The 24,294-nt window shown below is 39.2% G+C and overlaps 2 protein-coding genes across 4 annotated transcripts in view; one reads left to right on the top strand and one right to left on the bottom strand.

Annotated features, from left to right (window-relative positions):
• Positions 1 to 24,294, bottom strand: part of PKD (serine/threonine-protein kinase D3) — a 92,609-nt gene that overhangs the window by 46,078 nt on the left and 22,237 nt on the right. The gene's annotated exons all lie outside the window — the stretch shown is intronic.
• LOC117990628 (juvenile hormone esterase-like) lies at positions 1,780 to 22,075 on the top strand. Of its 2 annotated transcripts, none has more exons than XM_069504603.1 (7): positions 1,780 to 1,844; positions 8,756 to 8,925; positions 9,810 to 9,988; positions 10,937 to 11,125; positions 16,421 to 16,633; positions 19,025 to 19,828; positions 20,404 to 22,075. In XM_069504603.1, the coding sequence occupies exons 1-7, from the start codon at positions 1,790 to 1,792 to the stop codon at positions 20,576 to 20,578; spliced, it is 1,785 nt and encodes a 594-aa protein (XP_069360704.1). In that variant the 5' UTR covers positions 1,780 to 1,789; the 3' UTR covers positions 20,579 to 22,075. The 2 variants fall into 2 exon arrangements, with proteins under 2 accessions (XP_069360704.1, XP_034833983.1); XM_034978092.2 differs by lacking the exon at positions 1,780 to 1,844 and adding an exon at positions 2,918 to 3,079.

The following is a 24,294-nucleotide window of genomic DNA, read 5'->3' as shown; positions in this document are numbered from 1 at the left end:
ACTTATCGATTGATTCAAAAGTTGAAAAAGTCTAAATATATAAAAGGGAAAGGTGACTGACTGATTGACTGATCTATCAAAGTACAGCTCAAATTACTGGACGGATCGGACTGAAATTTGGCATGCAGATAGATTATGACGTAGGCATCCGCTAAGAAAGGGTTTTTGGAAATTCAACCCCTAAGGGGGTGACATAGAGGTTTGAAATTTGTGTAGTCCACGCGTACAAAGTCGCTAGTTTTATATGAAGCAGTTCATGCTTTAAAAAGCTGTGATAGCCTAGTGGTTAGGACGACCGCCTTCTAAACGGAGGTCGGGGGTTCGATCCTGGGCACGCACCTCTAACTTTTCGGAGTTATGTGCGTTTAAAATTAATTAAATATCACTTGCTTTAACGGTGAAGGAAAACATCGTGAGTAAACCTGCATGCCTGAGAGTTCTCCATAATGTTCTCAAAGGTGTGTGGAGTCTACCAATCCGCACGTGGCCAGCGTGGTAGACTATGGACAAAACTCTTCCCACTCTGAGAGGAGACCCGTGCTCTGTAGTGAGCCGGTGATGGGTTGATCATGATCATGATGATGATGATGATGATGAGTTCATGCTCCACCGTGTGGCGTCCGTGCACGAACACGGCACAGTGAAGCAAAGCATAAATCATCCCTTAACCACTAGACCAGGCTGTTATCATCATCATCATCAACCAATAGACGTCCACTGCTGGACATAGGTGTCTTGTAGGGACTTCCACACGCCACGGTCTTGCGCCGCCGCTATCCAGCGGCTCCCTGCGACTCGTCTGATGTCGTCCGTCTACCTAGTGGGGGGGTCTTCCAACGCTGCGTCTTCCGGTGCGAGGTCGGCATTCTAGCACCTTGGGACCCCAACGTCTATCGGTTGTACGAACTATGTGCCCTGGCCATTTCCACTTCAGCTTCGAAACCCGTTGAGCCATGTCGGTTACTCTAGTTCTCCTACTTACTGTGTAGTAAATATAGTCCACAAGTTCGCAAACCAGTCCACTAATTATAATTATAATTATATTTTGAGGCGCTACAAAAATCCTAGCCTCTTATACAAATACAATAATAACTTTTTTTACTGACTACAATATATTCATACAATGTGTAGATTAATTAGACACGTAGACGTGGCAAACCGAACAACACATAATATTATATTGTAGTTTTTTCAATACCTATCCAAAATTCGATTTAAATTCGAATGCCACAGATAATAATTAATATTCTTTGACCAATCATTTGTTTTAAATAGCTCACCAAAAAATCAACACATAATCTAAATATATAAAAAGAAAAGGTGACTGACTGACTGACTGATCTATCAACGCACAGCTCAAACTACTGGACGGATCGGGCTGAAATTTGGCATGCAGATAGCTATTATGACGTAGACATCCGCTAAGAAAGCATTTTTGAAAATTCAACCCCTAAGGGGGTGAAATGTGGGTTTGAAATTTGTGTAGTCCACGCGGACGAAGTCGCGAGCGTAAGCTAGTAAAAAATAAATGATAAACAGACAAATTACAGTACCTATCTTATATTCTATATATATCTTATTGCCGCAATACGAAGAAGAACTTAGATAAAGGTGCTGAAAGTTAAGTTTAAATATTTTGTCTAAACGTCTTTTATCAAAACACTCGATGAGACATTGTTATAGGCACGTGGAGTGCCAAAGATGAGCTAGCATTACATTTTTAGGCGTTCATGATACATATATAAAGGAGAATCGCGGCTTCTTCTCAATTATATAGCGACGATACTCGATGTCGAACATGTTACGGTACTTGGTGACATTGCTAAAGATCCTTACACTGTCTGGTGAGTTTCGTGAAATATTATTAGAATACTAACTATTACTACGTAAAGAAGCGACACTAACTAACTCCCTTCCGCAATCCGCAACGAAATGGCACGGCTACTGGCAATACCGCGCTGGCGTCACTCGGTTCTATCCTTGTTGTCACGAGAGCGAGAAGCACTGAATTTGTTACGTATAGTTGATGGAAGCCAGAGCCTAAAGTAAACGCATCTTGTCTACGACAAGTGATTAAAAAGACTATTGTCTATTGTAGATCTGTCAATGTCAATGTATTGTGTCAAGTGTCATCTTGAAAAATTTGTATCTTCATTGTGAATACACTCCAAGTTTATTTTTAATCTAAAGTTTCTTTTATTTACTAAATCACAAAAATAATAAGTAAATTTAATTCCTACAATAGTGTTGTCCTTACCCGGTTCTAATAGCTTCGCTCATACCTCAGCCCTACCGTTATTTACACACACAAAACATGTGCGGACAGGCTGATGATCCGGTAGTAGGAATATTTAGTAATAAAATCAGCCCCCCAATTGTGTAAGAATAACCATTTCATGGCTATCGCAATCGTCAAGAAATTCTGCCCTTTGATTGGTTGATTCGCTGTTTACATTTTTTCACAGCCAATCAAAGGGCAGAATTCTTGACGATTGCGATAGCCATGAAATGGTTATTCTTACACAATTGGGGGGCAGTTCGCTTGTATGCAGTGTTGAGGGTGTACTAGAACCAGGAAGTATATTATATTTGTTGTACAAAAACCTGGCATCTAAACAAGGTGTTGTTTAAGGTCCGTTTATGTTAATGTCATATTTTATAGTAAAGCTACACAACAATGTAACGGGTTAAAATTATGAAGTCGAATAAATAAAATAACTCGCAAACACTGTTATAAAAGCTCTTGTTAGAATTTACCATTTTATCTGTAGACAATTTTTTATAAATTATGAGTACATTGACTTTTAATATTAAAATGTTCCACAGCGTAGTAGTGTTTACAGTTATAACGCTCGGTATAACAAGACGCTAATTAGGAGTTAGGTACTCGATGTCTCTCAGAGGCGCACGGCTCGTAGGCACAGGAGCACGGGTCGATTTTTGATTAGTTACTTTGGTCATTTAGTGGTTATTTATAAAGGTGTCGCGTAGTATTATGTCAGTGACAGTTGGACGGCCGAGCCCACCATGTTGTTGTACTCGTGTGTAGTGTCCGTGTTCACGATCTTCGCAGTTCACGGTGAGTTGACGAACTTTTACCAAAATTGGAGAAACAAAATATTTTGACTAAAAAAATATTGTGCGAACAAAATTTCACGAAAGCAGAAGGGAACAAAAATAATGCAGTTTTTTATTTAGCTGGGAAAATGTGTGCTTTTTTAACGCTTTGTAACGGATTAAAGTGCTTAGTTTTTAATTAATACTTTAAGTTTTTTCGACACAAGTGTCTTCGAAGCAGACTAATTCTTTGAATCGAGAAAGTATTTGTACAATTTTATATCTATTACACTTTTTTTCATAAATTAGAGTAACTAATTAATGAAATATTTAGTAAAATCAATCTTACACTATATCAAACTTCAAAAAATAATTTGTCTACCTACTGTTATTTTATGAAATAAATGGGGTGAAATAGGGGTTTGAAATTTGTGTAGTCCACGCGGACGAAATCGCAAGTATAAGCTAGTTATTTTAAATGGTCAACCCATCGCCACTCACTACGGCGACCCACGACCCACGGCTCGTGGGTCTCTTCTCAGAGTGAAAAGGGTTTTGGCCATAGTCTACCACGCTGGTCAAGTGCTGATTAACAGACTTCACACACCTTTGAGAACATTATGGAGAACTCTCAAGCATGCCGGTTTCCTTACGATGTTTTCCTTCACCGTTAAAACAAGTGATATTTAAATACTTAAATTAACTATTTAATTAATTTCGCTGTTAGTGTTGTGAACCTAATTAAAATGCATAGTGTTGCAGACAAAATAAAACCAGTATATATGGGCAAGTGGCCCAGGGTCCAAGCAGGTAAAATTAGGTCACTAAAGGATTAAAACAAAAACGTCCGCTCCACCGACTGCAGTCGGATGCAAATAGGCATCAGTGATTCATTATTTTTGATTTTATCATTTTAGGGTTCCGTGCCTGAAGGTTGCCAACGGTACCCTATCACTGAGCCTCCGCTTTCCGCCCGTCCGTCCGTCTGTCAGCGGGCTGTATCTCGTGAACCTTTGTTGAAATTTTTACAGAATGTGTATTTCTATTGCCGCTATTACAACAAATAATAAAAATTTAAAAATGGCCGCCATGAAAATAAAAAAAGTTAAAGCCAGTTGTAACCAGATTAGGTTCTTAGAGTACAATAAAGTTTAGAGTCGTTAAATTTAAAATTCTTTTTATTAAAAAGAAAAAGATGCAGATTCTCTAAATTTGGTTTAGATTTAAAGACTAAATTTTAATGCACTCTAATAAAAACAATAGGTTCACAAATGGCACCTAAAGTTTATTTTTTTTCAATTATAAAGAACTAGCTAATGCCCGCGACTTCGTCCACATGGATTTAAGTTCTTAAAAATCATGTAGGAACTCTTTGATTTTTCGGGATAAAAAGTAGCCCATGTCACTCTCCAGGTCTTTATATATATCTGCCCATGAAAAAAATCACGTCAATGCGTTGCACCGTTGCGACGTGATTGAAGGACAAACCAGCAAACATTTATACTAAGGGTACTGATAATAAAATTTTCTAGTAAACCATAACTAATTAGCTCGTTTCACGTGTAATTAGCATTCAATATTATCATAATAATAAAACAATTTGTCCTGGCTTATAACGGATTTACTAATGATGCACGATTAGCGAAAGTTTAAGGTGCTACCACATTGAACTGAACTGTGCTCGGGTAGTAAAAACTAATGAATGGCGTAAATGCACTTTTTACTAAAAATAGACATGGGTGACGTTGTTAGGAAGCTTCCCCGCCCTCTGCTCTATATCTACTCGTGTGGTAAGGGATGATCAATTGATCAAGTTGTGATTAGATTTCTATGTAAGAAACTAAAATCATTAGGTATATATAATATCTGTCCCGGCTTTACTCACGTGTTCACCCATCCGGGGTCCTTTTTCAAGGGAGTCAGTTCGCGCACAGTCACAACCGCAACGCGTGTGCAAACTGTCTCCCTTGAAAAAGGACCCCGGATGGGTTCGAAACTAGTCGGGCTAACGTCGACTAAACACATGAGTAACGCCGGGACAGACATTATATATAATGGAAATCTCTCACGATAGTTTAAACATTATAACCATGTTTAAAGAATCATTTCCTTTTGTCCCCCAGGAGGTGAGGAGGGAGGGAGAAACGCTAAAACTAAAATAATATTCAACAGTGTAACGTAGCGTTGCCTTTATCACTGAATCGCTAGCATGACTAGTATGCATTTCAGTCATACATAATTGGGTATTTGACTACATCAAAAACAAATTATTTCTCAGTGATTATTAAATAGAGGCTCTTCCAAAATACGTAAAATCCACTTCCTTTGTCGGTTTTAAGTTTAATAACAATTTTAAATTATCGATTAAACTAAAAAAAAACACGTCAAATGATTGTGACGTCACACCGCGGTATTTCATAGAATCTCGCATACTAAGCGCGCGTTTTGACGTTTGATAAAAAGTTAGTGATTTGCCTAGTTGTCAAATGTCAAGTTGGCGCTTCTTCTACTTGAGGTGTTTTGACTTTACTACTCAAGTATAAGAGGCGCCGGGATAACCTAACCAGGTCTAGCTGGTAATGTGTGGTACATCCTTAAAAAATAAACGTTTTTCTTTCTTTCTTTCTTTCTTTCTTTCTTTCTTAAATACCGTATAATGCATCAAAGTGTGAGGTAGCATGGCGACCGCGTCAGTCAGTTATCAGTGTGTCAATCACAACATGCTACTTTTAGCTGTTATCAGTGTTATCTACAGCAAACAATCGTCTGCACGATGTTTGCACTTCGCCATTAGCATCGGGCAACTGTTTGCATATGCACCTACTTTCAATGTTTTTGCCACGAAAGATTACTTATTACTTATCTATTCTTTTGTGCCTGGATAGCTTAATGGTTAAATGAGCGGACTGAAAACCGAAAAGTCGTCGGTTCAAACCCCACCCGTTGCACTATTGTCGTACCTACTGACTACTCCTAGCACAAGCTTTACGGTTAATTGGAGGGGCAGTCAGCATGATAAACTCGGCTAATATTCTGTAAAAAAAAAACTATAATACTAATATTATTAAAAGGGAAAGTTTGTAAGTTTGTTTGTAGGAAGTAATCTCTGGAACTACTGGACCAATTCTGACAATTCTTTCACCAATAGAAAGCTACATTCTTCCTTTGCTTAGAGCATCCGTGCGAAGCCCGGGCAGGTCACTAGTCTGTACTTATAGAAGCGGTGATGGCTCAATGGTTAAGACGTCCGCCTGCTATTCGGGGGGACAGGCAGTCGCACCTCTAACTTTTCGGAGTTATGGGTGTTTTAAGCAATTAAGTATCACTTGCCTTAACGGTGAAGGAAAACATCGTGAGGAAACCTGCATACCTCAGAAGTTCTGCATACTATTCTCAAAAGTGTGTGAAGCCGCACTTGGCCAGCGTTGTAAACTATGTCCAAATTCTTTTCATTCTAAGAAGAGACCCGTTCTCGGTAGTGAGCCGGCATCGATTGTTTGACGATGAAAATTTTTAAAAATTTATAGACTAGCGCTTGGCTGCAATCAGACCTGGTGGCAAGTGATGATGCAGCCTAAGATGGAGCGCGCTTGCCTAGAAGATGCCTATTCACTCTTGACTTGAGGGTACCCATATTAAAATTGGAGGGGAAAACTGATGCTGGAAGGGCGTTACATAATTATCCTAGCGGATGATGAAAGCCATGCCGTCCAGCGAATTTTGCGCACTCCATAAATATTTTGGTCAATTGATGTGTTCACACACATCTGTTAGATTATGTTTGTGTAAATGAACGTAATCTTCGCCGCGTGTAGCTTATCAGTCGGTAGCTAGAGGTAGTTAGATATGTAGGTAGCTATTTGGTCGGTCGGCGTTTCGATAATGACTTCGCGAGGTGATATTAGTGTTCATTTTAAGGGTGAAATCTATAAAGCGCACTCTGACTTTGCTTATTTTATTTTATTTTATTCGTTTATTGGTAATCAACAGCGATACAGACAATATAATTTTACATAATATCAGACTGAAAATAAGGCCAAATGGGATTACAATTTTGTTAAACAGATTACTTAAATAGTTATTAATTATAAATCTATAACAGTACGTTTGAAGAGACCAAATAATTTAAGCAAGCTTTACAATATAATAATATGAAATTAATTTCAATTAACTAGTAAAAATACCTAGTAGGTGATTCACAACATATTATGCATGTGTGGGTGTATGTGTGAGTGAGTGTGTGTGAGTGTGTGTGTGTCTGTGTGTGGGTGTGTGTTTGTGTGTGCGAGAGAGAGAGAATGCGTGTGAGAGTATGCGCGTGAGTGCGTGTCCGTCTATCTGTCAGCAGGCTCGGATTCCCGTTCGTCGATTCTGGTGTCTTTTCCTAAACTAAATTTAGTATTTGCATTACTTTTAGGGTTCTCTTCGTTGTCTGTCTGTCTGTCTGTCGTGTCTGTCAAGAAAACCTATCGCGTAATTCCCATTGACCTAGAATCATGAATTTTGGTAGGTAGGTAAGTCTTATAGAACAAGTAAAGGAATTAATCCGAAAACTGTGAATTTGTGGTTACATCACAAAACAATAAAATGTGTTCATGAACAAATAAAATTTAGTATTTTCAACTTTCAAAGTAAGATTACTATACCAAGTGGGGTATCATATAAGAGTATGGGGTACCATCAGAATCAGTACCATTAAAGACAAATAACATTTCTGCTACTTCTAGTCGTAATGACACTAATTAAGTAGTGATAAAATAATTAAGTCTTAATCCTTTATCTCGTCTGAACCCGGACTTATCTCGGTAGGTATTTAGTGTTTCTCTCCACGTGCGGCCCACTAGGAGGCACTCGAAACTAAATTCCACTAAACTAAGTATAGAGTTAGCCTAAACAATGCAACTGCATGCTTTCCATAACTTACTTGATTCCCGAGAACTGCGAGGCCTGCATGCCAATCTACGATCCGTAGCACAGCTACAAAGTGCTACGGTAAGCTACGAGATAACGTTAAGTAAAAGTGCTCCATTTCTAAAGTTGTGATTAAAATTAACAAAAGGCTGTCCTATTATGTATTCTGAGCATAAGGTTAAAAAAAATGATTATTATCTCCGGAAGATGTTTCTTAAAAGGAAAATCTAAGAATCTTCCCTAGAAGCTGTTTCTTTTAAGATTATCAGTTACTACGAAATGGAACTCTTTTTCTAACCCACGCAAAACGTTTTTTTCGGCAGAAAAAATAATTTAAATTCTGAGAAAACATTTAAAGTTTATCAATTATGAAATTCAATGAATATCAAGTTTCCTTTGAAACTAAACCCCTAAGGGGGTAAATATAGGGGTTTGAGTGTAGTCCACGCGGACATAGCAAGACATGCTTATAATATAGTACTACTCTTTGTGTGAACAAATCTGTTTTCAAAATAAAGTAAGCTTCCTGAATTTCATGGATTTCTGTAAAGTCTACATAATAATTCTTATTCGTAGGAACAAAAATAATTTTGCCAAACTTTCAATTCGTTATATTTTATCACAGGTATCTGATAATAACTATGAAAACTATACTAACTATGAGTCGAAATAAAGGAAACTCCTACCATTTTGTGATCAATACAAATGGGTTATAACTTATAACCATCAGCAATAAGAAATACGATGTATAGAGGGAGAGACAGAAAGATAATTATTATATTTTCAGCGCAAGGTGCCCCTCGGTCGCTGCAGGAGGGTGCGCCATGCGAGGTGCGCGCGCGGCTCGAGGCCGGATGGGTGTGCGGGGTCAAACGCGTCGCCGACAACCGGACGATCTTTGCCAGCTTCCTGGGGGTAGCCTACGCTAGTCAGCCGGTTGATGAAAGGAGATTTAGTGTGAGTAATATAATACACTATATGATGCACGTGGCTTCACCCGGTGGTTTAGGTATTTTTTATTTTTTTTCTCTTTATTTTGAAGCTTAGTCACTTAGTGACTATGTCGCTTCGTAAGGTAAACAATAAACACAAAATCACCAAAATCTTACCCTCTAATCTTAAAATAATTTTTAACTAGCTTATATAATAACTTGGCCTGATCACTCGCAGGGAAAGAAAGAAAGGTAACACAATTAAAAATATTTAAATTAGAATCCAAAATATTACACAAACTTAACCTGAATGATTCATTCCGAACACACTCCAGCAACACATGGTACATATCTTCAATTACTCCACATGTGGAGCAATTGGGGGAATCTGTTTTTTTAACAAGGAAAGCAAATTTGTTCGTTGGAATGTGTCCGGAACGAAGTCTAAAAGCTATAGTTAGGTCCGCTCGACTGGTTTTATATTTATCGAACCAAGAAAACCTCCAAGGTTCGGACTGCATCGTCCTGTACCAGGTTGAGGTATTTCAAAAATCCCGTGGGAACTTCAGAATGATACGCATTCGTTCATGGACCTCTTTTTAAAATCTTTTAACTAAGAGCACGAGCCCCCTTATCTTTATTATTTAGTATCTATACTTAATACCTATACAATACTAGCTGATGCCCACGTCTTCGTCCGCGTGGACTACACAAATTTCAAACTCCTATTTTATCCCCTTAGGGGTAGATTTTTCAAAAATCCTTTCTTAGCATCTGCATGCCAAATTTCAGCACGATCCGCCCAGTAGTTTGAGATGCGCGTTGATAGATAAGTCAGTCAGCTTTTCCTTTTATATTATAATTATCGTTACAGGATCAAAACTTTAAATTAAATTAATCAATTTCCAGGAATTAGAACCCGTGGTACCATGGGACGAGTTTTATGACGCATCCGCGGAGGGGCCAATCTGCCCCCAACACGACGTGTTCTACGGCCCACTGCAGGACTCGACCAACATGAGTGAAGCCTGCATTTACGCCAACATACACGTCCCAATCGACGCCTTGCCTGGCTACAATATTCTAAGGTAAAGCCATTATAATATATTCAGTTTTCTGTAGGTGTGTAAGTTATACCCGTGAAATCGTGAATCATACGACACGTCGTTGGTTAGAGACATAATGACCCTTCAGGTCCCTTGAAGGAGGCCGCGGAGCGGAAACGAGAGCTGGACGCTGACGCCCTTCCGCTCCGCAGAAGAAGAAGAACGGGAGAAGAAGGAGACATTATGCTCACCTTCTCCCGCCTTAGGTATTGGGGTAGTATTGGGAGTAGTGCCGGTCCAACGTCAGGACGTCTCACTTTCAGTCGCACCCGATACCCGGGATCCTGAGACGCCTTATACTTGACGTGGACGGACGGTACCGCTGGGGTTTTTAGTAAGTATACTGAAAGGCGGTTAAAAAAATTGCCCGTGAGTCCCACATACCCGCCCTTATGCAGGATGCGTAGTACCATTTATACCAGCGGAAAATAGGTCATTGTGTCTCTAACACCACGTAATATAACGCTATAACAAGAAATAATAGAAATTTCAAAGTGGAAGCCATGAAAATAAAAAAAAAAGTGTTATTTCTTGTAACGTTTGTTACTTGTACGGAACCCTTCGTATGCGAGCCAATTTTTATTATTTTCATCTCCAGAAAGCAAATTCAATTAATTGTGCCTTTCATTAATATCAGTCCAGCATTGCCGAGATTTTTTTACACACAAACACATACACTTTCACATTCATAATATGTACTAGCTGATGCCAACGACTTCGTTCGTGTGGAATTAGGGTTTTAAAAACCCCGTGAGAACTCTTTGGTTTACCGGGATAAAAAGTAGCCTATGTCCTATGTCACTCTCCATGTCTTTACTATACCCATGCATGAAATCAGGTCGATCCGTTGCTCCATTGCGACGTGATTGAAGGACAAACCAACAAACAAACACACTTTCGCATATATAATAAGGGTACTGGTGTCAACAGGCCAGCAAGACATCTTCAGCCTCCGTACGAGGCTGGGTTGGCTGACGGAGAAGTGGAAGAGGATCCCGGTCTTCCCATCCTGGTGTTCATCCATGGGGGTGGTTTCGCCTTCGGCTCCGGCGGCACGGGGCTGCACGGACCGGAGTATCTGATGCACAGGGATGTCATCGTCATCACGTTTAACTACAGGTAATTTTTTTTAAATAAAAATAGAGAGGAAACGAGCAGGCGGGTCACCTGGTGCTGGTCAATGCGTTGCCGGCTCTTTCAGGAATTGGTTGGTCCGCCCCTTGAATAACCCCATGTTGTAGTCGAAGTGCACCCGGCACCCGTCTAAATATATAAAAGGTGACTGACTAACTGACTGATCTATCAAAGCAGAGCTGAACGTACTGGACGGATCGGGCTGAAATTTAGCATGCAGATAGCTATAATATGACGTAGGTATCCGCTAAGAAAGGATTTTTGAAAATTCATCTCCTAAGGGGGTGAAATAGGGGTTTGAAATTTATGTGGTCCAGTGGTGTGGCAGTGTAGGGTTCCGTAGTCACAATCCTCGAAAAACAGAAAAACAGACTCCTTAACCTATGAACCCTACTTAGCCATAATCGTTTTCCTTTAAAATTGATTATATATACCTACTACTGCTAATTTTTTACCGGGGGGGGGGGGGGGGGGGGGGGGGGGCGGGGCGCGCTTGACTCTAATAAAAATTACCACTTTAAAACATCATATTTTACAAACGTATCTAGAAATCGAATTCAATTCAATCGAAGAAATTTAAAATCGAAAAAATTCATTCCCACTTTACATCTAGGGGAGCTACCCTACAAAAATATTTCTCAAAATTTTATTTCACCAGCGTGAGGAGTCATTGTGTACGGACTATAGATAAGTGTTAGGAAAACATAGATAACAAAATATGTACTACGACACATGATTATCTATTAACCGCAATCTATCTACTAAACTGGACAAGAAACCTGTTCACATACGCATGTTTGGTCCGATAGGCGTAGAATAGGATACCTATATAGACTTATATAAGGACAGGGCCATTGAACAAGCAAAATGGCACCGACTCATTGGTCCCAAAATGTTTATTTAGCACCAATGCAACCTCAGTGACGTCTGGATTTCAAACGGGTCGTTCATTAGTATCTATCTAAGAGGTGGCGCTGATTTATTTGGTTCCAAAACCGTGAAAGACTTTGTTCGCTTGGGCATATCTTGTCATTTATATCGATGGATACCTACGATATTTTTTGCCAATCATTCAAATTATGGCCTAAAAATAACGCAACAATAAAAACTCCCATAATTTTTCAATTTATTAGTTGTTAATCTATACTAGTAAATAAAATTGAAGTGTCTGTCTGTAGTTTCGAAATAACTACCTCATATTAAGCTCATATGGTTATTTGAACTGTACCATAATCGAATCACTGATATTTAAAGATGGGCGTTATTGGCTATTTACGGCAACGGTTAATCAACAGTTACTTAGTTTCAATACCGATATTGTTAACCGTTGCCGAATATCGGTATCAGAGTTGTGTTTCAACTAATTTAATATGCGCAACGCGCAGCTGTTTCCGTAGTAGTAACTAAGCTAGCTGCCGTATCAATACCGTCTGTATAGCTAGCGCGCGCATATTCACTAAAATAAAACCAATTTTACTTTCATGAATATCGTGAAGTAATCACAACCTTAAGTTCATAGCAGTAAAGTTTAATTTGATCATTGACATAGGTCAAACTATAGTGGACGCCTGCACGAATAGTTTGCCACAGTCCAGTTAACTACTATTACTCTAAGGCTAACTGTATTTAGATTGACAGATCAAAGTGTAATGGACAAGTACTTGTACAGTTAAGCCTTAGCGTAATAGAGATAAGGTCGGCTTTGGTTTACCAAGTTCTTAGTTACTAAGCCAGTAGCCAATAACCGCTCCTTCTCAGCTTTCAGTGAAAGAAAGAAAGAGAAGGCATAATTATTGCGTTTCTAGTTACCAAAAAACCAAACAATGCATTGTCAGTTGCCAGTTGGCAGTGTTGCGTTGTCAGGTGGTTCGTCATAGATGATAACTGAAAACCGTTGCTAGCTACGACAATAGCGCTATGGTACGCTATAGGCACGGCAGCGGTTTTCAGTTAAGTTAAGCTATAGCGGACACATGTCTACTGATATTGATATCTCAAGTCAATGAGTTCGTTGTCAAATATATCATCAGTTAGCCATGTTTCAGTCAGAGTATTATATCGTAGTTATACATAGGTATATTCATATTTTTATATGCGTGTGGAGCGTAGTTCGTAATCTACGACGGCTCTGATAATACACATTTTGAGGTACAGAACCCTAAAAATCAAAGAATTCTCACGAGATTTCTGTTTTTGTTTTATTGATATATCTATTTTGTCCGTGTATTCGAGGAAACCACACTATTTTTATCTTTATTGAAAGATAAACTTTAGGTTATTAATAAAACACGTTGTATGTCGTCGGTTACACCATGTACCACCACCACCATACATGTACCACCACCACCATACATGTACCACCACCACCATACATGTACCACCACCACCATACATGTACCACCATGTAGTACATGTATAAGGAAGTAGACCTACTAACTTCGGAATATAACTTCAATGCCTAATTAAGTTATTTTTAAAATGTATTAAAATAGCTTTAAAACAAATAACTATTACATAAACATACAATAAGAAGGATCATCATCATCAACAACCCATCGCCGGCTCACTACTGAGCACAGGTCTCCTCTCAGAATTAAGAGTTTAGGCCCATGATAGCCCGCCACGCTGGCCAAGTGCGAATTAGCCGACTTCACATAAATATCTTTGAGAACATTATGAAGAATTGCATGCAAGTTTTCCTTCACAGAAAGCAAATGATATTTAATTGCTTAAAACGCACAGAACTCTAAAAATTTAGAGGTTCGTACCCGGGATCGAACTCCCGAATGGAAGGTGGAAGTTTTCAACCACTATGCTACCACGGCTTCTTAATATCTTAAAACCTAATACTATCTCAAAAGTAGCTAAACTTTATGTATAGTCCGCGACATGTCGAGATGGCATTGAACGAGGGGACGCCCCACACACCCGCGCTCGCCCGCATCGGGTTAGAGCGGGGGATGTGCGGGTGTGCGGGGCGTTCCCTCCCCGATTGTATTATATCATGGCATGCCGCAAGGTAGAATTTGGACATACACTAATAATATCTTTGAAATGACAAACCCACATTCGCAAGAAAATTGAACTGAATTGAATCTCATCTCGACCTGTCGCGCACTATACATTTATCACGGCATTGTTTACAAGTGATAAGATGATAATAGAGTTACATCATATATCGGTCAAGAGCAAGCGGTATTTGTAAACAATCGGAACGACGCGCGACGTCAACTCGCGTCAAGTCAAGGCTTCGGTCCGAATAATCCACGTGCACGATGGTACAGAACCCTTCGTGTGCGAGACCAACTCACACTTGGCCGATTTTGTATCTGTCTGTCGGTCTGTCAAGAAACCTACAGGGTACTTCCCGTTGACCTCATGAAATTTGGCAGGTAGGTAGGTCTTGTAGCAGACATTAGGGGAAAAATCTGAAAACCGTGAATTTGTGGTTACTTCAGACAAAAAAAATTAAATTGTGGTCATAAACTAATAATTAATATTTTCAATTTCGAAGTAAGATAACTATATCGAGCGGGGTATCATATGAAAGGTCTTCATCTGTGCATTCTAAAACAGATTTTTATTTATTTTTATGCATAATAGTTTTTGATTTATCCTGCCAAATGTTGATAAAATACGATTGTAGTACGGAACCCTCGTCGCACGAGTCTGACTCGCACTTGGCCGGTTTTTATAAAATAACAAAGGTCTGGCAAGCGCTGGCTCTTAGTCCATACGGCAGAAGGCTACGGAACCAGTTCAATGGAGCTGACATTGGGCGGTGTATCTGTTCACGCAAAGCGAACGGCCGCCGGCTGGATACACGTGCCAGCGATTCGCTTCGCATTTTTGGCGTTAACTTCCGTAAACTATAACAAATATACCAAAATTTCGTAACAGTTTAAAATTGTCGGTATGAGTACGTACGAGTCCGTACGTATAGTAACGTCACTTTATTATTCTTTGGACCCTGGGGATTTTCCAAAACGGCCCATAAAAAAGCAGTTCGCACAAAAACTGACATTATGTGTTTATGCGATGTGAATGGCCGCCGCTACATACACGCGCGCCGCGAATTCGATACGCATTTTTGGCACCAACTTCCGTAATAGCACGGTGATATTTTTTAGGGTTCCGTACCTCAAATGAAATTACAAAAAAAAAAACCGACTTCGATACACAAACACTAAAAATTGAAAAATAATTTAATTTATTACCGAATATATTATGTATACAAGAGTTAATATAGTTCCATAATAATACTTTTTGGTGCCGGTGCCAATTAGCTTTAGCTGCGCGAATCGTCTAGACTTCATATTTTTATGAGACTCCACAATGGCACCTCATTGGCACCGACCCCAAAAAATATTATTATGGAACTATATTAACTCTTGTATACATAATATATTCGGTAATAAATTAAATTATTTTTCAATTTTTAGTGTTTGTGTATCGAAGTAAGTTTTTATTTTTTTTGTAAAAAAAATTTATTTCACTATTTTTAGTGGCCCCATGGAATTATGCTATGACTGGTTAAAAATCTACTGTTTACTAAGCTATTACTCTGATCGCGAGCAATTTACTCTTATCCGTTGAGGAGTTCCAGTATCTATCTTCGAAGATGTTCATCAGATCTTCACCAAATTTAAATAGGACCAACTTTGAAGTATACCCTTTCAAACAAAAAAAGAATTTTCAAAATCGGTCCAGGCGTCTTCGAGTAATCGGGGAACATACATAAAAAAAAAAAAAAAGATTCCGACGAATTGAGAACCTCCTTTTTTTGAAGTCGGTTAAAAAGGAACCCTTATAGGATCACTTTGTTGTTTGTCTGTCCGTCAAGAAAAATTCCTTGCGTTATTCCACGATTAGTCTAGCTAGGGACAAATCGAGCGGAATCTCACGATAAGTTTTTTTCCAACGTAATTTTTTTAAATAGTTTAAGGGTCAGGATTTCAATGTATTGTGCAGTGTGCTGTACCTACAGTGCGACAAGGCTATCTTGGCGCGTGGCGAAAATCGGAACTAACGTTGCCGTCAAGTGTCCCCTTTGTTCGTGTTTGAATAATCAAAGCCTTTGTTCTCCGACAGCGCCCCCCTGTCAATGTCATTTAAGTGCCAAGAGAGCCTTGTTGCACAGTATAGAGTTTCACTAATAACTGCCAGTGACGTCGAAGCCTCGATGTTTTGTTACAAGTTCCCCAACTGTCGAACTGGGTCCCTGGCGCCCTAGGCTGGACCTATCCGCAAAATCTACAGTTAACGATTTCTACGTTCCAGGCTAAACGTTTTTGGTTTCCTGTCGCTCAACTCTACCAGCATCCCCGGCAACAACGGGCTCCGAGACGCGGTGACGCTGCTCAAGTGGGTGCAGGCCAACGCCAGGTCCTTCGGCGGAGACCCCAGTGACGTCACCTTGGCTGGGCAGAGCGCGGGCGCTAGCATGGTCCATTTGCTGACCCTGTCTACTGCTGCTGAAGGTCTATTCCGAAGGTAAGGATTTTATAATAAAAACTAGCTTATGCTCGCAACTTCGTCCGCGTGGACTACAAAATTTCAAAACCCTATTTCACCCCCTTAGGAGTTGAATTTTCAAAAATCCTTTCTTAGCGGATGCCTACGTCATAATAGCTATCTGCATGCCAAATTTCAGCCCGATCCGTCCAGTAGTTTGAGCTGTGCGTTGATAGATCAGTCAGTCAGTCAGTCATTCAGTCAGTCAGTCAGTCAGTCAGTCACCTTTTCCTTTTATATATATAGATTGTTGTTTTATTAAATGCACTAGCTGATCCCCGCGGCTTCGCCCGCGTAGATTTAGGTTTTTAAAGATCCCGTATAGCCTATGTCACTCAGGAATAATGTAGCTTTCTACTGGTGAAAGAATTTTTAAAATCGGTTCAGTAGTTCTAAAGATTACCCCCTACAAACAAACTTAACGACATTACCTCTTTATATAATACAACGGGCCGTGCAGCAGAAATCGTAATATTTTAATTTCGCCATAACTTCAAAACCAAACGTCCAATTTTAATCATTCAAAGACCAAATATTATCTCCATAAACTGTTCTTAGTGATGAAATCATTTATTTTGATAAGGATTAATAGCATGAGTAAAATAAACGCGTTTAAATGTAGTCCAAAAAAAATTCAAGATTTTTAAATAAAAAAATGGTTGCTGTGCCTCACTCGACATAGATGGGTATAGTGTGTCGCGGACTTTTTTGTAGATATTTATAAGATCTACAATTAATTAGAACATTTTATGGTTCTATCTTTTATAGTTTAGGCAGCGTACGCAAAATAAGTAACTTTTCTGGTTGATTTTTTACACCTTGTGTCCGAAAAACCCAAATATCTTACGGAACCCTATTTTTTTCCAAAATAAAATATAGCCTATGTTACTCGTGGATAATGTAGCTTTCGAATGGTGAAAGAATTTTTAAAATCGGTCCAGTAGTTTTTGAGCCTATTCAGTACAAACAAACAAACAAACAAACAAACAAACAAAGTTTTCCTCTTTATAATATTATATATATATTGGAGGGTCGATATTGAAAGAGTTCTTACTGTCTGTAGACACCGTGAAAAGAAACGTATGAGCTTTACTCTACGGAAGGTAGCCATCTTTATTTTAGTTGTCAGAGTTGGACTTTGACACGCACGCATTTGTTGTGGTTCACAATTTTCTCTCGCATTAAATTAATTAACTATCAGATTATAGCTTAGCTAATTATTATTCTTTGAGATAGGTAGGTAGTTTCTTAATCGTGATATTTAATTCGGTGATTGTGATATAGTTAGAACAGTAATTGTTCGATGCTAATGTACATTGTGTTAAATCGTAACATCTAGTGCTATCCGGTGACTTTGTCTGCAAAGCACTATTAATAATGTTCGCGTAGTTGTTTGACGAATATGGAATACTAATTATTGGTGAATATTAGAGTAGTTCGTGAGTTAACGTTTGGCTCAGTGGATAGATTATTATAAGGACATCCGTTAAGGTTATTTCTGCAGACGCTAGTGATTTAGAGTGTAATTGGAGATATACCGGCAGTTGAGATAATGATTAGTTTGAAGTGATAGTTTAGTGCGATAGTAACTTGAAGTTAACTTTGATAGTAGGTACCCGCTTTAGAATCGTATAACCCGGTTGGTAAAGAATCATTGATGACTCTCGTGTAATGTTGAAATGGATTAGACAATGAGTTGCCCATGAGATCGAATAGCTTACATTCTACCTGGTTTCTGTTGTGATCGCTTATTTGGGTGGATAGTAGTCGTGGCGCGTGTGGCGCACGATGCTATGGTGTTCTGTATGCAGATGTGCACAGAGTGGAGAAGGTAGAGCTATTGCGATATTCTGAATTAGTAATGAGAAATCAATTATAAGATCTGGTTTAGATCGTAAGAGAGTCGATGCAATGATCCTTTTAAGAGCGTTCATGAAGTTGTGATTGATTATCTTGAGATGATTAGATAACGGAGTAGGTCGTGACTTGATTGAGAGGTTGCAATAGCAATTGCGCCCTAATCACACGATGTAGTGTTTAGCTTAGGTTAGCTAGTTTAGAGTGAGGTGAGGGGTCGCTGTGAGGGGTGGTTGGAGGCGACCATAGGTAGGGTTAGGTTAGGGTGATCTGGTTGTGTTACGTTGATGGTTTCCATGTGCGATACGTTACTGAGAACTATTTGTAAAGAACATGGATTAAAGTACCTACTTATTAATTACTACCTTCTGATGTCGGCTAAAGATAAATAATAATTATCAGCCATCCTCCTGTTCTCCGACATATAAATATATATAGTGTAGATAACGATTTACATACCAAACCGAATGTACATGATTATTGCTAGTTGCTAATGTTGGAATTTCATTTCAGGGCAATACTAATGAGCGGCACCGGCATACGCAGCTTCCATACCACGTCACCAGTGTACGCAGAAATTGTTGCCAATCTGTTCCTGTCGAACCTTGGACTGAACGCTACGGACCCAGAAGACATCCACCAACAACTGGTCAAAATGCCTCTCCAAGACATTATGGAGGCTAATAAACTAGTCCAAGATACATTAGGTATTATAGCCTTCCTTCCAGTCGTCGAATCTCCGTTCCCCGGTTTCACCACAATATTAGATAACGATCCGGAAATCCTTGTATCAAAAGGTTACGGAAAAGATATACCACTCATAATAGGCTCCACTAACAAAGAATGTGAATCGTTTCGGCCAAACTTTGAAAAATTCGACATACTGAGCCGCATCATGGAGAATCCAACTTTAATTCTGTCACCTGATTTGCTATTTAAAGTTCCTCCGAAGGTAGCGGTAGATATGGCCAAGAGAACCATTAAAAGGTATTTCAATGAGGAACCGACGATGGATAAATATTTGAAAAGCTGTTCTGATACATTTTACGTATACCCAGCGCTCAAATTGGCAGAGAAGAGAGCGTTGCAACATGGTGCTCCAGTATTCCTGTACCAATTCACGTATACGGCGGATTTCAGCGCGATTAAGGAATCCAAAGGGTTGAAGTTTAAGGGCGCAGGGCATGTGGAGGATATGACATTCGTGTTCAGACCTAACTCCATGGAAGGCACTAAAGGCTTTTCACCTCCGACGCCCACAGACCAACTCATGGCGGGCTGGATGACCAAATTCGTCAAAAACTTCATGTATTGCAAGTAAGTTCAATTTTATATTCAAGTAGAGTAACAGAGAAAAGCTTACGCATTTTCATTTAACGAAGACTACCTGATCCGGCTTCGCCTGGGTGGAATTTCAGACAATTCTTAGTAGTAAAATCTTTTGTTATATTTAAAATCAAAGTTTCAAGACCCAGCTGTTTCAGATGTCCGTTGACATGTCAGTTACTCAATTTCTTCTTAACATCATATACTGTCGTTTGGCTGGTAATCAACAATGAATGATAGCCACTAAGCTCATTTGACCATGCAAGGTCTGCACCCGTACGTAGTCGAAAATCCATGGATACGAGCGACGCAATTTTCCTTCTCATTTCTAATTCGAACCGCTAGGATTTGAAACGCCCTTCCAGCATCAGTTTTCCCCTCCCATATAATATGGGTACCTTCAAGTCAAGAGTGAATAGGCATCTTCTAGGCAAGCGCGCTCTGTCTTTGGCTGCATCATAAATCTTGCCATCAGGTCTGATTGCAGCCAAGCGCTAGTCTAAAAAAAGTTATTTGGCTAAGTTGCAAACAAGATCTCTAATATATTGTCATTTGTATGATTTCAGTGATCCCGCTTGCAACCAGTACCCGCTATCGATGTGGCCCCCCGTGGACAAAGACACGCTGCCTCCCAACTACCAAGAGATCGAGATGCCGATGTTCGTCCACTTCACGGAGATTCCGCGGGAGCAGCAAGAGATGATGGAGTTCTTTGACAGCCTGCAGAACCAGACCAGTTGAATGACAGACTGAACTGTTGACGTGAAGCGATGGCATCAACAGTTGCTTCAGTACTGCGGTTCGATTGCGGTAGAATGACAGCTACAATGTCACGTTCGCAATCGCCAACCACCTCTGATTGGTTGATACTCGTTCACTATTGGCTATAATGCATTGTTGCAACAAGAATAGCATGAATTCAGCCAACCACAATGATTGAAACTGTAATTATGATTGATGCAGTTTTTCCGCAATCAAGCAGCAGAATGTTCGCAATGTCGGGGCTTCGACATCACTGGCAGGCGTCAAATGCTCCTACATTTTGCCTCACTCTACTTTGCTCTGACTGATTTGAAATACATATTACTATCTTAAATTTCGGGCCGTAAGTGAACCGTGGTTTAGTTGGTCGATGGCGCTCCAAGCGCGATACCTAGGGGAGACGCAGGTTCTGTAATTTTGATATATTATATGTATTTAAAAAATATTTAGACTGAAGTGTTTTTAAAATCTGCTATCTCCTTCTAAAGGTCGATGGACATTACTTCCGGCCGCGTACTGTAAGTCCTTTTTATGTTTTTCCAGACATTGGTTACTTATCCCATTACTGGATCATACAGATCTAATGGTTAAACCTTAAAAGTAATTTATTGCGGTACATAATGTGGCCTGAATTAGAAACTAATCGCGAAATTGTAAAGTTAACTATTTTAAGTGGGTCGTGTAAAGTGTGCAAGGCTTTGTGATTGTGTGATTATTATTTATTTTAGTTAGGATTGTATCTGATACTCGTCAAAGTCCGCAGTAATTAGATTTAACTTGTATACATTAGCGCCGATTCTGTTGTCTTCTCTAAGTCGCTCGCAACCGCACACCACCAAGTGACGACACCGGCTGACGACGACGCCACGTACCGCCGTACGTAAAGCGCTGAACAGTACCCGTAGTACAAGATTTTACGTCTCACCAAACCAAACCAAATTCGAGAGTCGAAATACTTCCGCGTTACAGTAAACTGGATCTTAAATGCCTTTGATTTAAAGCTCAAGTTTGTCTACACTTCTACAGCCAGCGCTCCAAGCGGAAACATTGCGAAATTAAAATCAGTGGCATTGAATATTAGACTTCAATTCAAGGCTGTTTAGGTCCATTTTACTGTAACGTGGAAGTATTTCGACTCTCGAATTTGGTTTGGTTTGGTGAGACGTAAAATCTTGTACTACGGGTACTGAACCGTCTGTTCGGAGTGTTTGGTGTGTCACGCCAACCGAATACTACGACCAATCGCTGAAGTATCGGCGCCGTACGCTCAGCAGATGTGTCGCTACCCTTAATCGTTGTTTAAATGTGATTACCGTGGGCTAAGTGTTAAACTCAATGTATTACTAATTTGTAAGAAGTCATTGCTTAAATTACGGATAAATATAATGTTAAGTTTATAATAAGTTTTTATTGTCTTAACGTTCTACAATATTTTCGTACTTATGTCTTTTATTAATAAAAATATTGTACAACAAAGTCTTTAATTTATTCATATCTCTAAGAGTAGCACTAGAGGCTAGTGCTATCAAAAAATCTATTTAAAAAATAGATATGGACCTTCTCCATTCATTAAAATATAGCTTTCCTCACGAAAACCCTGTTAAATAAAATCTAAATATTGTAAAAGAAAAAGGTGACTGACTGACTGACAGATCTATCAACGCACAGCTCAAACTACTGGACGGATCGCGCTGAAATTTGGCATGCAGATAGCTATTATGACGTAGGCATCCGCTAAGAAAAGATTTATGAAAATTAAACCCCTGTGAAATAGGGGTTTAAAATTTGTGTAGTCCACGCGGACGAAGTCACGAGCATGAGCTAGTCAGTAATAAATAATAACTAATTGTTATTGAAACTCACGAAAACTATTAGAGTTTTCGAGATGAGCCAACACGTATGCACTAGGTACTATTTATTTATTTATTTATTTTATTTTTATTATTCATGTACCAAAAATTGTGGTTACAAAGAAATAATAAATTAAGTTACATCGGAAATGCTTATCTCTAAACAGAGATTTCTTCCAGCTTCCCATTCAAGGGATCTAAGAGACCCGAGAGAAGAGCCCAGATATGTACCGCCCTACCCCTTGCATTTGTGATAGGATTTCCCCAAGCCTGGGACTTAGCATTAAAGTCACCAAGAACAACGATGTATCTACTAGGTAGGTACCTGGGGTACATAATACGCGTTGTATGGTGAAAGGCAGTCATAAAAGTCACCAAGAACAACGATGTATCTACTAGGTAGGTACCTGGGGTACATAATACGCGTTGTATGGTGAAAGGCAGTCATAAAAGTCACCAAGAACAACGATGTATCTACTAGGTAGGTACCTGGGGTACATAATACGCGTTGTATGGTGAAAGGCAGTCATAAAAGTCACCAAGAACAACGATGTATCTACTAGGTAGGTACCTGGGGTACATAATACGCGTTGTATGGTGAAAGGCAGTCATAAAAGTCACCAAGAACAACGATGTATCTACTAGGTAGGTACCTGGGGTACATAATACGCGTTGTATGGTGAAAGGCAGTCATAAAAGTCCGTGTAATTATTACAATCAATGTCCCGATTTCAATTGCACATTGTGATCGGACTATTGCGTCAAAAGTGCGCGCACAATGCGTAGCGATGATATTCGCGGAAATCGTCCAATGGCTTCATTTGTGAAACGCACTGACAAAATAACGTGGACAAGCAGCTAAGCAAAGAAATACAAATCAAATAAAGGTTTACAAAACTTCCTTGTAGATGTAGAATGAATATGAATATTTATTTATTACTAATTTTTTTACATTTGACTTAAATGGAGTCCTGGCCCCTAAACTAGGAGATCCCGCATCTTAGGGGCCAGTACCTTCCCATACATAGTGATTTTACTTAAAATTAATTAATAAATAGACAATGGGGCTAATTCTGAGCACAAGTAATTTAAGAGTATTCGCATGCTCTTCTTACTAATGTAATATGAAAAGGACAGACACAGTTTGACAGTTTAAAATTTTATTTTTAGATGTTAAAACCCGTGATTTTAGCACGCACTCGCGAACCTAATGTTTAAATTGTGCACTAAAATTTAGAGTCTTTAAATGTGAAAGTCATGTTCCGTTCCTCTTTTAGCATTAGTAAAAAGAAAAGGATGCAGATACTCTAAATTTAGTTTAGAGAGAAACTAAAGAATCGGGGCCAATAAATTGTGTTACCATTGTATTAATAGATTGAATTTCTAAAATATTGTTGTTTTTAGCTTTTTATTGTAGGAGGGTAGGTATAGGTACTGATGCCTATAGTACAAAGTAACCTAAAACAAAACTAACTAACTAATTAGGCAAAACTAATTGACCCACCAGTTTGACGAGAGTCATATTATCATGTAAATAATATCTATGGGACGCCTGACTAGAGATATAAAAAGCTTGCTCTGGGGGCGCCATTAGAATATATATCATGGTACATGTAATTTATAATTTTTATAGTGTTTTACCTACACTTTAAGGACATTTCTAAATAATTTTAAATACATAACAAAAATTGCGGACCGGCAGGAATCGAACCCGCGTCTCCTGCGCTCGCTCTGACCACTAAGCTACGGTTCGCTACCAGTGACGAAATTTGTGATATGTATGTTCACTCAGTACTGAAGCGACTGTGACACTTTGCAGCTATCGAAACTACTTTCGGGTTCGAT

The sequence above is a fragment of the Maniola hyperantus genome, chromosome 18 (assembly GCF_902806685.2).
Source record: "Maniola hyperantus chromosome 18, iAphHyp1.2, whole genome shotgun sequence".
In the NCBI taxonomy this organism is placed as follows: domain Eukaryota; kingdom Metazoa; phylum Arthropoda; class Insecta; order Lepidoptera; family Nymphalidae; genus Maniola; species Maniola hyperantus.
This window is presented reverse-complemented; position numbering and strand designations above follow the sequence as displayed.

Excerpts from the sequence above, each read along its gene's own strand:
- LOC117990628 (XM_069504603.1), top strand. The coding sequence starts at position 1,790 with ATGTCGAACATGTTACGGTACTTGGTGACATTGCTAAAGATCCTTACA. Across the intron at positions 1,845-8,755 it reads AAAGATCCTTACACTGTCTG|CGCAAGGTGCCCCTCGGTCG; the intron begins GTGAGTTTCGTG and ends TTATATTTTCAG. Across the intron at positions 11,126-16,420 it reads GTCATCACGTTTAACTACAG|GCTAAACGTTTTTGGTTTCC; the intron begins GTAATTTTTTTT and ends TCTACGTTCCAG.